This window comes from Sipha flava, unplaced genomic scaffold (genome assembly GCF_003268045.1).
Source record: "Sipha flava isolate LNK unplaced genomic scaffold, YSA_version1 107_pilon_pilon, whole genome shotgun sequence".
Lineage (NCBI taxonomy): Eukaryota > Metazoa > Arthropoda > Insecta > Hemiptera > Aphididae > Sipha > Sipha flava.
In genome coordinates, this window is record NW_020271724.1 from 364,350 (window position 1) to 380,804 (window position 16,455).

At 24.6% G+C, this 16,455-nt stretch overlaps 3 protein-coding genes and 1 pseudogene across 4 annotated transcripts; 1 reads left to right on the forward strand and 3 right to left on the reverse strand.

The window, feature by feature from the left end:
* Nucleotides 1-87: 87 nt before the first annotated feature.
* Nucleotides 88-1,338, reverse strand: LOC112685550 (RNA pseudouridylate synthase domain-containing protein 1-like). Its single transcript, XM_025557470.1, has 4 exons — nucleotides 1,110-1,338; nucleotides 735-981; nucleotides 327-603; nucleotides 88-259 (listed from the first exon to the last, which is right to left on the reverse strand). The coding sequence occupies exons 1-4, from the start codon at nucleotides 1,278-1,280 to the stop codon at nucleotides 127-129; spliced, it is 828 nt and encodes a 275-aa protein (XP_025413255.1). The 5' UTR covers nucleotides 1,281-1,338; the 3' UTR covers nucleotides 88-126.
* Nucleotides 1,339-1,411: 73 nt separating this feature from the next.
* LOC112685566 (dolichol-phosphate mannosyltransferase subunit 3) lies at nucleotides 1,412-1,970 on the forward strand. The gene is made up of 3 exons (XM_025557502.1): nucleotides 1,412-1,669; nucleotides 1,735-1,812; nucleotides 1,880-1,970. The coding sequence occupies exons 1-3, from the start codon at nucleotides 1,532-1,534 to the stop codon at nucleotides 1,931-1,933; spliced, it is 270 nt and encodes an 89-aa protein (XP_025413287.1). The 5' UTR covers nucleotides 1,412-1,531; the 3' UTR covers nucleotides 1,934-1,970.
* On the reverse strand, nucleotides 1,930-5,281 carry LOC112685556 (adrenodoxin). Of its 2 annotated transcripts, XM_025557493.1 has the most exons (5): nucleotides 5,060-5,281; nucleotides 4,477-4,589; nucleotides 4,269-4,401; nucleotides 3,322-3,405; nucleotides 1,930-2,036 (listed from the first exon to the last, which is right to left on the reverse strand). In XM_025557493.1, exons 1-5 carry the CDS (start codon nucleotides 5,149-5,151, stop codon nucleotides 2,030-2,032), a joined length of 429 nt encoding a protein of 142 aa, XP_025413278.1. In that variant the 5' UTR covers nucleotides 5,152-5,281; the 3' UTR covers nucleotides 1,930-2,029. The 2 variants fall into 2 exon arrangements, with proteins under 2 accessions (XP_025413278.1, XP_025413268.1); XM_025557483.1 differs by lacking the exon at nucleotides 1,930-2,036 and having other exon boundaries at nucleotides 2,972-3,405.
* A 5,333-nt stretch (nucleotides 5,282-10,614) lies between these two features.
* LOC112685630 lies at nucleotides 10,615-12,317 on the reverse strand (annotated as a pseudogene).
* Between the last annotated feature and the right edge of the window lie 4,138 nt (nucleotides 12,318-16,455).

Here is a 16,455-nt window from a genome sequence, read left to right on the forward strand (position 1 = left end):
TTAGAAAAAATAATATATGTAAAATGTATCAACAATGATAATTAATAAATTAAAAACTTAATTAAATTATTAAAAATACATTAGTTATACATTGTAATTCTTACAAAATAAATTAATAATAAATTCTCAACTAAACAGTTCAAAGCAATTTTCTCCTAATTTGTTGATAAATTCTACAGGTATCCATAAACCATTAAGTTTATTTCTCGTAAAAGGATCATTTGTCTGCACATTTATATTTGCAACACCCAATTCTAGTCTAAAATGTATCAAACAATGTTATTGAAAATAAAATATTTCCATTGTTAAAGAAATTCAATAAATACCTATATGAGTGCAAAAATGTTCTACTAGGACTTGTATCTTTGCGATCACTGTATGTATAATCCCCAATAATGGTATGACCGATGGTTGAGCAATGCACTCTTATCTGATGACGACGTCCAGTAACTAACAACATCAGCACTTTGGTTGCTGGATATGACATGTACAATCCACGCTCCAACACCACTAGTCGTGTATGTGCATTACGTGGGTTGGTGCAACATTCATGTTCTGCAGTGCACATTCTGTTGTTTCCATTAATTTCTTTTGAACAATACCCTAGAAAACAAGGAATATGACATCATATAAACAACTGTAGTTCTTACAACAACAATTATAATTTGTAGTTTTCTCTCAAGTCATTTACAATCGTCTATTGATATGATATTCATTGTTACTTATATAATTACCTATTGGATATATTAAATCCATACTGTTCGTAGACATGTGACCTCTGAGTAATGCTATGTAGTACTTTCGGGATGTTCTTTTTTGCATAGCATAGGATGCTGCACTACATGCTTGCTTGTTAAGTGCAATGCACAGTACACCACTTGTTACATAGTCCAAGCAGTGGACGAAATAGAAACCATGTTCTAAATTTTTATTCACTAAATGTGGATACTTCTTTCCTAGCAGTATATCTAAAGATGGTCTCTGCAAAAACAAAACGCATGATTTATTTTACAGTTGATCGAATACCAGATGTTTATCAATAATATTAATACAGAATAGATTAAACTATTAATCTATTTTGTGATATTAATGTCGATGGACAAACTGACTTCTTTGTTATGATTGTTTATAAACACGTCTTCGGGTTTGTTGACAATTATATAATCATTAGATTTGAATACAATGTCAAGGTTAATGTTGTTTTTTGATTTATATAAATTAACACATTTGACAAGGAGGTATAAAACTGATTTAAAGAAATTAATTAGACAATAGAACATTGTTGCATAAAATATTCAAGTCGCTGAAACGACTTCATTCTTATCACTCATAAACGGTATTTTTCATAGATATAAAAAATTTAATTTAATTTTTATCATTATCAGAACATATGATAAAAATGATTGTGTTAAATTGATACCGAGCAAGTGAAAAACACGAGAGAATTAGCGGTTTAAACTTTAAAACTGCAAATAAGTACATACATTTCATATTTAATTAATGTTAGTGAGTATACTACAATCATTTTAAAATGAATAAATTATCACAGTGGATTTTCGGTCTTAACATATTATGTGTATTATGGTTCAGTTTACTAATTCACCAATATGATAATGAATATTTTTTCATTATTCAATTTATTCCAATAATTTTACTAATTGTTTTTGGGGTAAGTACACAATAAGATTATTGACTGGTTATATAGTTTTCACAATAATCATATTTCATGTTTAGGTAGTTTCATTGGGAATTATACTGTACAGAGTATCAGCTTTCAATGATTGCAAATCAGCTGCTTTGGAGTTACAAATGGTAAGTTTCAAGTTTAATTGGTTTATAGAATTAAGTTGTTTGATTGTAATCAAATTTTGTTTTATAGGAAATTAAGGAAGCAAAAATAGCACTTACAGAAAAAGGATTTAAATTTGATTAACTAACACATATATACTTATATTTACTTGCAACAACGAAGTTAACATTCCATACATATATAACATTTATAGCTAAATGTAATTTCACATACATATTTTTAGTCTCTGAAATAAAAATGTGTTTGTGTAAATAAACATGTATAAATATACAAAAATCCTATTATATGCATATGAAATAATAGTTTTAATCAAAACTATCTATAATTCTATGATTAATTAATGAATTGTCACAATAATTATTTAATTTTTAAACATATAAAAAAATATTATTTTCGAAACTATTTATATATACTTATTTAATATATAGAATATAAAAATTCTAAAATATTGTCATTATTATTTTTAATATTTAATTATTATACTCATACATATTAATTTAAACAATTTTTGCAAAATGTAATATACATACATTTTTGTTAATTATTAAAAACAATACATGATGTGTGGTGGCATATCCAGGAATAAGTTTTTGGGAGTGTACTGATTATTTACATATCACATTAGGAAAAAATTATGATAGCAGCAACATAAGTATTAAATATTTAAAAAAATAAAAATCATGTATTGTGTGATCAAATTAGGCTATCAAAATACCATTTGGTACTTAAGTATCAATTATTATTAAAATATAAAATTAAAGATCTCCCAAAATTTTAGGGAAGAGTTTCTTTACTAGATATGCCATTCACGAACAATGTTTATATATTATTGGTCAGAACTAAGATAAAGTCATTTTAAAATAATATATATTCTTTAACACAATAAAATAATTTAGTCATACAATGAAATTTAAAATGTATAAATACATTGATCATAGGGATATTATATTAAGTCTAATGGTTTATATTTAAATAAATTAGGAAAGCTCTTTTTGCAAACATGTCCCAATTTCTGATTTCTAAACTTTAAAAAAATTTGAAAACTTGTATAAGCTTAAGTATCAAAACCTAAATGAATCAAATATCTTAATTTTTAAGAAATTGTTTTTTTTTTTTTTTTTTTTTTTTAATATTAGATAAAATTTAATATAAATTAAATGTTTATATTTTGATAATTTTATATTTTAATTTATAATTTCAATTTACTATCATAACTATGTATTGGTAATGAAATAAATGGACACAACTGAGATATAAGGTTCTTAAACCTATGTTTAAAACCAAATAACTTGGTTTTGCATAATAAAGATAAAAGAATATTCTGAGATGTTTTTACAAATATTATTAATAAGCCTATTAAATACATTTAACTACAGTTCATTTTAGGTAAAAATGTAAATTCCTTGTTCTATTTAGTTCTGACCCATGTTAATAGAAATAATAATAAAAATTTGTAACTTAACATTTTATTATATAAATGTTATATACATGTTATATTAAATTAATTATACCTAGCATCATTAACTGTTGCTGGTACTTTGACTTCTAAACCATCTAATTTATCTTCTAATATTATTTGACATCCTAATCGAGATCTGAAACAAAATTAATCAATTTTAGAGATAGAATACCTAATAGTAAATTATGACTAACTTATTGTAATAAGAACATTTTATATTTTATTTTAACCTATTTGTTAGTATTATGAGTTATACAAGAATTATAAAAATAATAAATTAATTTTTATAGAATTATTTATTTAAGTTCAGAAGGAACTATGTATTAAATTGTTGTTAATATAGGGCATTACAAAAATTTGAATCAGGATTGTGTTACAATTCATAATCTACTATATATTTAAAAACTTGGTTAGTTTAATTATTTTTAATGCTAAATAATAAATACATTTTTTTATAATTAATGTCCACTATATTTTTTTTGAAAAGATGTTTTTTAATCCTAATTTGAATTTTGAAGACATTATTACACAACTGTCTGCAGAAAAAAAAACCATTTTTATTGTAATGATAAGTATTTAAATTTCTAATTTATTTAAATGATTACTTTTATCTCATATTCTGAAGCAGAATATTTATTATTCTAATGTATAATACATAAAAGTTTAATATTGAAACAGCATTAATTATAGCAGATAATTATTTAGTGTTCAAATAAGGGTAATGGAATGTCAGAGATACTTAAAAATAAATATAATATTAATCAAATACTGATAGAAAAGTGGGTCATTCATATATAGCCATATATTAACCAACTTTATGTACTTTTTAACTCAAATTAATTTATTATCGGTTTTCTTTTTTTACATAAAAATTGCTTGAACAATATGTTGAAGTAATGTTAATAAATACGAGGGTTGGTAATTCATTTTTTTTTTTAATAATAAATAAATAAGTTATAAAATCTTAATTTAGTTAAATTGATTTAACTATATTCTTACGTATCAGTTAAATTATATGCTAAATCTAACATATCTAATTCTTCATCTGATGGTTTTTCAGGTAATGAATCATAATCTTTTTGATCTAAAATAATATGACATGTAGAACATGTCAATGTACCTTCACATGCCCCTGAAAGTAAAACATTGAAAAGCTTCAAATCAAGTTTTTAGCAAAGATTACTTAATGAATGCTTTATAATTATACCAAATCCATCAAAATCTAGGTTATTATTGACAATAACGTCCAATAGAGAATCTCCTTTTTTCCCTTCTGCAGTGATTTTGTCACCATTAGCTTTATTAAAACTTACTCTAATTCTGAAAATATAAAGTAGATATTTTATACATAGGATAAAATATAATTGTATTTTTAAGTACACAAATTATTTATAAAATCATAAAAAAATTATAAGATAACAAACATATTATTAATCTAAAGATCAGAGATAAAATTTCCAAGTATACAAACAGTAAAATATTAATTATTTTTATTAATAAAATATTAGAAATAGTTGCAAAAAACAATCAGTTAAGTTGATAATTTTAATAGTAATATTTATGGTTTTCTATAAAAATTCTAAAAAATTCAAAGATTTTACTCTTAAACATTAAACCATGTCATGGTTTTTAGTTTTTAAATGTTCTAAATAATAAAAAAAAATAATTCTGTATGAAAACAATTAAGTTTGATAGTAATAAGGGTATTTATTTTCTATGACATTTAGAAAAAAAAACTTTAAATACTTGTACATGGACAAAAGAAAAACTCAAATGATGAAACTACTTACAGTTTTTCGTTATTTGTAGTACTCATAAATCGCATTACTGTTCTACTATTTAAACAACTATTGGTAATATATTTGAACAGTTTTATAGACATCCTTAAGACTATTTAATAGGTAGGTGATCGGATATTTTCAAAAAAAAGAAATCAGGAATACTTAATTTCTCGTTGGTATAAGAAAAAAAAATGTTTCCTATGAAAAACTATAAAAGTTATCAATGCACTTTGAAAATATTGATAACAACTTTTTTATTGTTATCATGTTTCGGAATCGTTGGCGCTTCAGATATAGATAACAGTCAGGTCATTTTACATCATAGACCATCAAGATAGATAAACAATGCCAAATCACATTCCATGCCTTTGTGATAGTACAAATATATATATATCTATATTAAATTTCAATATTTATATAGCTAAGCATTAAGTATTTGTGTAATTATGGACTTAGCCAAAAAAACACAGGTATTATTATTTAACTTAACCTAAAACAAAACCACATAAGATTATAGTTGAACAGTACTAGTTTTATTTATTATTTATTTATGTTTTCTCTTGTAATAAAATATTACATTTATAAATAAAATTTGATGAAATCGCTATATGCTTAGGTATATTTTAAACACTCGTAGGATATTTGTTTACTTATACATAATTCTAAAAAAAATAATTTTACAAACAATTAGAGGTTTTCACACAACGCAGTAATTAGGAACTTTAAATCAGATTTATTTCAATTAGGTGAAAATTTATCAATTTAGTAAAAAATCAGTATATTGCTATAAGGACGCTAAAACAGACAACATTTTATAAAATTCACAATATTAAAAATTAGAATAGCTAAAATATTTCAATTATAAGACAAATACATGTAAAAAGAATGACTAACATTTACTCCATAACATAAAACAAATAAATAAATATTTCAATTAAATGTACACAATAGGAATTAAAAGTAACAATAGATTGGATTGTACACAAGAACATCGAATAAAATGGCTCTAACATTTGTTATACAGTTTCTCGATGAACCTAATTGCTTTTAATAAAAAAATTACCTCTAGTCTATCTATGGGGACTATTTCATAATATAGTTAGTTTTATTATCTTTCCTTATTTTGTTTTATTTAATTGTTATATTAAAGAAATGTGGTGAAACTACACATATCATCATGAATTATACGATATTTAATTAGAATTGTATGATGGAGCGGTCATCAGGACGGTTAACTTAATTTTCTCCAACATCAACTACATAAGAAGGGGATGGGGGATGAAACCTCATCATGTTAAAATCATAGTTTGGGCGCAAGAAATTCTGAACAACAAAGTTCGATTTTATATAGTGTAGAGTAAAAGATCATTTTAATGTCAAATATTTGTAACAACTTCAAACGACGGCAACAAAAAATGCCCGAAACAAAAAATTGATTTAAACATAGATACATCCATTTATAAACTAAATAAATCTTTAATACTAATATAATAATTTTTATATTACATGGAAGAAATATTAAATATTATCAGAAATAAAAGAAAAATATAAACTATTAGATGCAAATGTATTGACTGTTTTGATATTAGGAAAAAAAGTGTCCGGAAAAAGTCTCGGAAAAAAAGTTCCTGGTAAAAAAGTCCCACGGAAAAAAATTCCCGGAAAAAAAGTCTCCAAATTAATATTAATTAATAATATAATAATAATATAATATCTTAAACATATATAATAATATTATTTAAAAAATATAAGAGTGCAATTATTCAGATATAAAATATCTCTTTCTTATATTTTGATCTATTTGCTTAAAAAAATCAGGAATATCTGCAGATTTTTTCTCATCAAAATGCTTACATAAAATGTTTGAAATTAATACAAAACTGAATACATATGATAGATATATGTATACCTTATCTACAGATAAGATTTTTTCAACCAAATTCATTTTATAAATAAAATAACAAGGATAATGAAAATATCGTTTTATTTATACTGTAACGAGAGACTTTTTTTCTGGGAACTTTTTTTCTGAAGGACCTTTTTACCGGGGACTTTTTCATCGGGGACTTTTTCATCGGGGACTTTTTTTCCGTTTACCGACTGTTTTTTATTTATTTTATTTATCATCGTATTTTTTTTTCCTATGCTTTGGCCTGCTGGATTTTAATTTTCTAAAAATTGGCCCTCCAGTAACGTTGAGTTGCCCATCCCTGATTTATAGTAAAATAAGAATGTTTTTTGATCTGATTCAGATTTTTTGTAATTTGAATATGTTAAGCTAGTTTTGTATTTCTCTTTTTAAATTACATAAGTATGTTTAATAAGCATATTCAGTCAACCAATATTTAAATATAGGTACATGATATATGGTATTTTCTGTGCTAGAAGTACTTAATAACTCTTTTCAGAAAATAAGTGACATATATTGAATTTTGTTTTATTCATATATCTTAAAACTATGAATAATAAACTGTAGATTTTCTCAATAATTTAACATAATTTGTAATTTGTAACATTGATTATTTTTGACCAAAAATAACCTTATGCCATACTTAGCTAAACTTAAATATGGTTTAAACGATATTAATTTTATATTAAAAAAAAAATAGTAGTTTTTCAACTTCATTTTTTTTTTTAAAATAGTGGAATACTTATCGGGTGAAGCCATTAATACACATTAATAATATTGTACAATATAATTTAATCCACACAGCAACCATACTCTTAAATATTTAGATATTACCAAATTGCTGACATGACATTACATCAAAATCAATCAATTTTAAACATTCCTGAATCAGGGCTGGATCTAGAGGGGGGAAGTCGGGGATTTATCCCCGGGCGTAACATTTTAGAGGGTGTAATTTTCGTAATTATTAACAACTAATTTGATATTTTTAACTTCGTTAAATACTGATATTAGGTTAAAACTCAATAAGTACGATTGTATATTGATTATAAGAACACAATTTATTTGAGTATTTGTTTATTAGTCTATGGATAGGGCGTAATTTTAATATTTTACCCGGGCGTAAAAATTCCTAGTTCCATCTCTGTTCCTGATAGCCAGGTAATAATATAAATACATTGCATTATTTGAAAGTCGCTGCTAACAAATTATTAAAGTATTTGACTATAATGAATCTAAAAATCCTGTGTGGTACACAAATTAGTTAGCACAATATGAAATAATACACAATGTCAAAGTGGAGACCGAAAAAGTGACAATTTCATGAAATAATTTCCGCTCGTGCAGATATGGAAAACATGAAAGTTTGGCGAAAAAATCGAAGTTTCTGGAAAGCTCTTAATAATTTTCAATGAAACATAATTGAAATTTAAAAATGTGTATTAAAAAACATTTAACAAGTTCACGACCACGTATCAACTATAGTAGACTTACGGTTCTCTTTAGATAAATCTATGTCAAGTGTAGTTGGTATGGTGTCCATTCATTTGTATACATAATTATTTGACTCTAGTTTATTCTAATAAATATTATGATAAAATGGTTTTTAAACACTTTTCTGTGTATCGATTGGTGTATTGTTTTAGAATCCGACAACTGGATAGCGATATTAGTAGTGTTTATTGTAGACATAATATTTTTCTTTTTTAAGAGTGACCCTGTATGATTCTTGCATATGTTTACAGTTTGATTTTTGACAATTTGTAATTGGATGGAGTACATTCAAACCCTCCATGGTTTTTGATTATAATAATATTATGTTAGATATAGACTGAGCAGACCAGATGATAAGTTACTACCCGACTCTAAGGAAATGCTTACGTTGGTACATTAAAGTTTTTTTTTCATGCTATGGACATATGCTTATGGAATGTTATTTATTTTTACAACAAGTAAAAAACAAGTATGCCAAATTTAGATTGGTAAATGGAAAAAAAGTCCCCGAAAAAAAGTTTCGGAAAAAAAGTTCTCGGTGAAAAAGTTTCCGGTAAAAAGGTCTTTCGGAAAAAAAGTCTCTCGTTATAGTATAAATAAAACGATATTTCCATTATCCTTGTTATTTTATTTATAATTAATTTTTTTTATAATTAATTGTTATTTATATTTAAATAAATTTGGTTGACAAATCAGGTATACATATACCTATCATACGTATTCAGTTTCGTATTAGTTCCGAACATTTTATGTAAGCATTTTGATGAAAAATCTGCAGATATTCCTGATTTTTTAAAGAAAATAGGTCAAAATATAAGAAAGAGATATTTTATATCTGAATAATTGCACTCTTATATTTTTTAAATAATATTATTATAGATGTTACGATATTATGTTACTATATTATATTGTATGTTATTGTATATTATATTTTGTTTGTGCATAAAATAGGTACTGAATTTAAATCAAATATTAATTTGGAGACTTTTTTCTGGGAACTTTTTTTCCGTGAGACTTTTTTACCGGGGACTTTCACAGGGGAATTTTTTTTCGAGATTTTTTTTCCGGTTACTTTTTTTCCTAATATCATTTAGATTTTAGAAGAAATATTACTTTAGTTGGTCCTACGAGTACAGTGTAATAATAACACTAGATAGCCAACTTCGAATACACCACCACAAAATAATCTGAAACACGACGCTATATGCAAAGAAGATAACTCGATAAGCAAACGTTATCAATATTGGATTATTATCATTTATAGCAATATTATAGATTTATTATTTATAAATGAGAATTTGCCTAAATTTTGTTATGTCTCAGTTCTCTGTTTTATAATTAAGTAATATATTTTATATTATTACACCGAATAATGTTTATCTGCTGGCCACGGTGTATCAAAAACTTCAGAAAGAAACCCTGGCTCTGCAATAACAGATGTCCAATGCCGTATAGCAGATATATTAGGCAAATTAAGAATGGATCTATTTAAAATTAAATAAGCAAAAAAGTTTGTTCAAGCAAATAGCAACAGTAGTATGATTAAATTATGCACAATTAATTAAATAAATAAGCAGACAAGCAATTTACCGGCAATAAGCATAAGCTTTTGGTGAGTAATAGTGTAACGTTAGTGCAAACTGCTTTATTTTAGGAGAGTAGCGACGACCTTTGGCCGTACGTGCTGCATTTTTAATTTGGTTTTTAAAAATATCACTGTAATTGCCTTCAAACATACCAAATAGAATATCCTCTGAATCATTATTCAACATTTCTGGTTATTTATTATTGTATGTAAATCAATAAATAAGTATACATAGGTGTGATATTCTCTTACTTAAATTATTAATAATTAATAATTTAATAATTTAATAATTTAGAATAACTAATTATTAGTTATTCTATAGAATACAAATATAAAAAAAGTATTTGTTAGTAATAAACTTAAACTATTTTTTTTCTTTTTTTCTAACAATACATAATTTATAAGTAACTATTTTGTTAGAAGGTTACTACTCCAGGTCAAAAGCATAGCTTAAAGGAGTAGATTTATTTTGTTTTATTGTATTTCTATTATTTTATGTTTATTATTGTTATGATAAAAATAATGTATTAAATATATATATATATATATATATATCAAAAGCATTGCCTTAGAGTATTATAATCCACCTTTTAATATACTTATATTTTTTAAATCATCTAAGAGCCCTTTCATATTTCTTATTGAAGCTTCTCGTCTCCTTAATTTTTGTTTTAAGGGACTTATTTGTTTTTTGTACTTAGTTGGAGTACTAGTTTGAACTGTTGGTGACACAGGGAAACTAATTTCTGAACACATTTTTTTTGAAGAAGTAATAAGTACAGGGAAACTTGCTGCTTTCAAAATATTATTCTCTGTCCATGACTAAACCCAAGACTTGTTTTTACTCTCATTATCTCTTGATGATAATAAAGGTCATTTTATTGTAGGTGTAATTATTAAGTCAATAGACATTGGTGTATTTATTGATGTCGTATTTAATACACCTGACTGATGTAAAACCAATTCACTGGATATTGAAGCTGTAGATAATATACGATTTTTTTTTTAATTAACTACATATGCATAATAAATGTTTTAAACATTTTTTTTACTTGGTGCTACAGGTCTACCAAGAAAAACTTATGGTACTGTAGATATTAGGAAAAAAAAGTAACCGGAAAAAAATTCTCAGAAAAAAGTCCCCTGTGAAAAAGTCCCCGGTAAAAAAGTCCAACGGAAAAAAAAGTTCCCGGAAAAAAGTTTCCAAATTAATATTTGATTTAAATTCAGTATTTTATACACAAACAGAATATAATATACAATAACATACAGTATAATAAAATAACATAATATCGTAACATCTATAATAGTATTATTTAAAAAATATATTTATTTAGATACAAAAGATATGTATAATATGTCTTATAATATTATTTAAAAAAATATAAGAGTGCAATTATTCAGATATAAAATATCTCTTTCTTATATTTTGATCTATTTGCTTTAAAAAATCAGGAATATCTGCAGATTTTTTCTCATCAAAATGCTTACATAAAATGTTTGGAATTAATACAAAACTGAATACATATGATAGATATATGTATACCTTATCTACAGATAAGATTTTTTCAACCAAATTTATTTTATAAATAAAATAACAAGGATAATGGAAATATCGTTTTATTTATACTGTAACGAGAGACTTTTTTTCCGGGAACTATTTTTCCGAAGGACCTTTTTACCGGGGACTTTTTCACCGGGGAATTTTTTTTTCCGTTTACCGGTACTGTATAGGGTTTAAGTCTTTACTTATAACTACCTCCTGAACTATCAACAAAATTTGTTTTTAAAAAATGGATATTACATACACGGCTAGACTTTTTGGGTATAAATCCTGAACCATTTATAGCCAACAGCCATTTTTATAAACGAATTTCATCATTAATTGGAAACCTAAAGTTATAATATTTATAATATTATTTTAGTTATAATATTTTTATTTTAGTTATAATATAAGATTTCAAATTTCAAATTTTGAATAATTTCATATTGTCGTTGTCTAATAGGTGATAAATTAGTGATTATGACGTATTTGATAACATTTGTTTATCGAGTAGTATTCTTTGCAAATGGAGGCGTGTTTCACTGATAACGGGAAGACGGCTATCTAGTGTTATTATCAAGGCTTGGAAGTTGTAGCATTAAAAATGTTACTTTTTAGCTCTTAAATATGCACTTAAAAACTCTAAAATATGCGCTATAAATAGCACAAAAAATCAAAAAATATGCATTTAACTAAAAAAATTGTAATTTTACAAATTGTTGGGCTCATTTGACATAGTCTGGACTAATTGAATTATAAACTGTTAAAAAAAAATGTTAAATTACTTAAATATATTTGTAAAAATGTACTTATTATTAAATTATTTTATATATTTACCTAGGAAATTATCCTAGATTATTAAAATGTTTGATAATCTAATGCAATGATATAATAAGAGAATAACAATGACATCACTAACTCTTAATACATCAAATTATCGACGAAAACATAAAATAATATTAGATGAGGTATATTTATTTCCAATAATTAAAATATTTTTTAAAAACATAATCAAGTAAATACAATTATTACCAACAAAATTTGATTATTTCCTATATTATGTCAAAAATATATCCGAAAATAGCACTATAAATCCTAAATATGCAAAAAATAGCAAAATTAAATTTTGTTTATGGTATCCAAGTAGTAAGAAACATATTTGAATTTTATTTTGGATGTTCAAAGATGAACCAAGAAAAATATGCTTATGTTAGAACTTCCGAGCCCTGGTTATTATATATCTGTGGTTACGAGCTTCGACCATATAAACTAATAGATACGGCATACCCAAAGTCTACGAGTATTTTTAGTTGGTATATAACTTCATAGATTATATATTATCCATAAATTGTATATAATTCTAAAGATATTATATAACTCCATACATTGTATATAATTTCATAGATATTATATAATCCATAGATCGTATATATTTCCAAAGATAATACACAATTCCATAGATATTATATAGTCTATAGATTGTATATAATTACAAAGAGAATACATAACTTCATAGATTGTGTATATTTCCAAAGAGAATACACAATTCCATAGATTTTATGTAGTCCAGAGATTGTATATAATTCCAAAGATAATACATAATTCCATAGATATAATCTGGAATTGTATACAATCTATGGATTATATACAATCTGTGGAATTATATACAATCTATGGAATTATATAATATCTTTGGAATTAAATACAATCTATGGAATTATATAAAATCTATGGAATTTTATGAATTTTATGTTGTGGTTTTTTTTATATGACTTTTCAAATTATGGGGTGGCATTGAACGTGTTAATGAACCAAAATAATTTAATATTGACAGTGATCAAACATTGCGAAGAAGTTAATGGATTGACAAAAACAGTGCTGTCAAAAGTAAAACGGAATGAAAAAAAATATATATGTTTGGAAAAAGTTTGACGTCGAATTCCATTTGTGCTCTAGAAAATAAAAATATTTTATTAGTAAAATACAAAATTATTAAAAATCTCATTTATTAATCTATAATTAATGATTGACTATTGTTGCATACAATATACTGTATATAGAATAACATATTGATGATACCCAATACTTATGTCTTGTTAATCGTTTAATATTAGTTTGACTTGTTTGACGTTACAATATGGATCGTATTACAAAAGCTCTTAGTGAAAAAGGTAAACCGTTATTAGTTCTTGATGAATGTAAGTGAAATGGTGCTTTTAAAATGTTACCACTTTGATCATAACCACGAAGTAAGTATAAATATTAATAGACAAATTGTTGCTAATTCGTTAAAATGAAAAGTAACAGGCCAAGTTCCAACACGTCCACTAAAATTAATTCGGAATGAAGTGCAAACAAGCGCGTTAGATTTTACATTAAACGATGTGCATTCTCTACGACGAGGCGATTATCGTACTCGGAGAAAAACGCTATCACCTTTACCGAAAAATGTAACCGAAGTGCATCATTAAATAATTTGGATACGAATACATACAAGGATGAGAATTTATTGGTTAAAAACGAAAATATGTTGAATATAATATGTTATTCTATAAAATCAAATTTAGAATTTTTATGTAATTGTGATAAAATATTTGTCAATGGAACATTTAAATTTCGTTCTAAATATTTTTATCAACTTTTTGCGATACATGGTTAGAAAAATGGGCACTATATTCAATTTAATTTTTCTTTACTTCTGAACAAGCACATACAAGTGCATACGAATATTTATTTAGAGTTTTAATTAGTAAATGTGCAACATTCAATCTTGATTTTAATCCAAAAACAGTCGTTGTTGATTTCGAACAAGCTATACATTTTGCAGCTAAACAAGTCTGGCCTTCAATTTTAGTGGGATGTAGATTTAATTTATTATACGCTTGGTGGACTATAAACAGTGTATAAAAACCTAAAATGTTTAGAGCGCAATTGGTAAACTCGAAAATACATTAGACATATTATTATTGAAAAAATAACAGGTAAGTATAAAAATGAAATAGCTAGGTAATTAGAATCATTGCATTATGTACACATACTCGTATATCAGAAACAATATATGATAGCTAAAAAAGATTTTGTACGACCTCTTAAGTGTACAAGTTTTTTTATTTTTACTTTAAATGAATATTAGATACTTTATGGTGATAACAAAATATCACCTATTTGAGACCTACGATTAAAAATATATTAGTAATATGGGCGAAAAAGTATAATTTTTGACAGTTGATATTTGTAAAAGATAATAATTTTCCATTAATGCACAATTTTATTGTTAGCCATGTACTTCTTTACATTTCATAGTAATACCTTGCTGTTAAGATAATCATAAGATTTTTTTAACGAATTTATAGGTTTTTTGGATGACTTAGATACCCACTGAATATTTTGTTGTATAGAAATATAAAATATACATTTCAATTTGTCATATTTCAATATAACATATTTAGTCGTGTTTACATTCGTAGATTGTATAAATTATTATTATAAATTTTTTCGATTTTGGGTAAATAACTATGATTTATTATGTGTAAACGTAGAGTAAGTAAATACAACACAAGACCACATTCATCTTTTATTATAGACGTAAATGTCAATATTGTTTATAGTGCCAATTTTTTAAAATTTAAATTATTTATTACAATTTCATCATCGTTACTTATTTATATTAATAATAATAATTCTACATTTAATAGATTTTAAAGTTTACAATATTATACATAATACATATATATATATATATATATATACTTTATAATAATATTTAACGAAAAAAAAAAAAAATAACAATATATTATGTAACGAAAACCAATATTTTAACTATTAAAACTAGATTATAATATAGTTCTTTGAATATGCATTGTAATTTATAATGTTTACGATAATACTATATTTTATTCACGTTCAACATTTTCTTTTCGTTCCGTTTATTCTTTGGTATTGCAGCAGTTGTATTATACACTATAAGATCAGTGGTGGTGCGTCAGGGGAGACTTTGAGATGGCGTATAACATGGCCATAATATGGCAAAACAAAATTTTTCAAATATTTTCATATTTTTGTGTGATCTACTTTTTCTATCTACAATATTTACTGTACATATATATGTAGTTGTGAATAATTATTTATAAGGTTATTTCGGTTAGATGATACTACCGATGTTTCATGTCGATCACAAATTAGATTAATATTTCAATATGTTATAGATCAAAATATTATAGAAAGATGTTGGGTTTTTTGATGTTTCTAAAGACAAAACTGGATTGGGTTTGTAGAAGTGATAAATGCTGAAATTATAAAATGGGAAGTAGGAAATAAAATTGTAAACTAAATTTGATACTAAATTTGTCTATTTATTAATATTTTTTAATAAAATATTTATTTATACTGATCATGTATTTAATTTTTTATACTTTAAAAATATGTCTGATATAAGTGGATGTGTTAATGAAGTTCAAAAGCTAAAAAATAATTTGTCAATTTTAAGAAATGAAGAAATTGTGGATAGTTGTTGTAAAGAAGTAAATAAATTGAATGATACTTTGATTTATGATTGTAAACTGAAAGCAACTCTTTGTAAATATAAATATAAATTTAGTTTTATAAATGTCGTATAAAGTATTGGATTCTTTAATTATTAAAATTTACATAAAATTTAAGGATTTTTCAAATTTTGAATTTGTTGAACTAACAAACGAAAAAAATGTTCAAATATTATTCAAACTATTTTCTTGAGGTTAACTTTTTGAAGTTAATTAACCAATATTCAAATTATTTTGATGAATATTGTTTATTTAATGAACTGCAAGGAGTCTACTCAGACACAGAAAAACATAAACCTCCTCATGAAATGTTGGATGTTTTTTTTTTAAAAG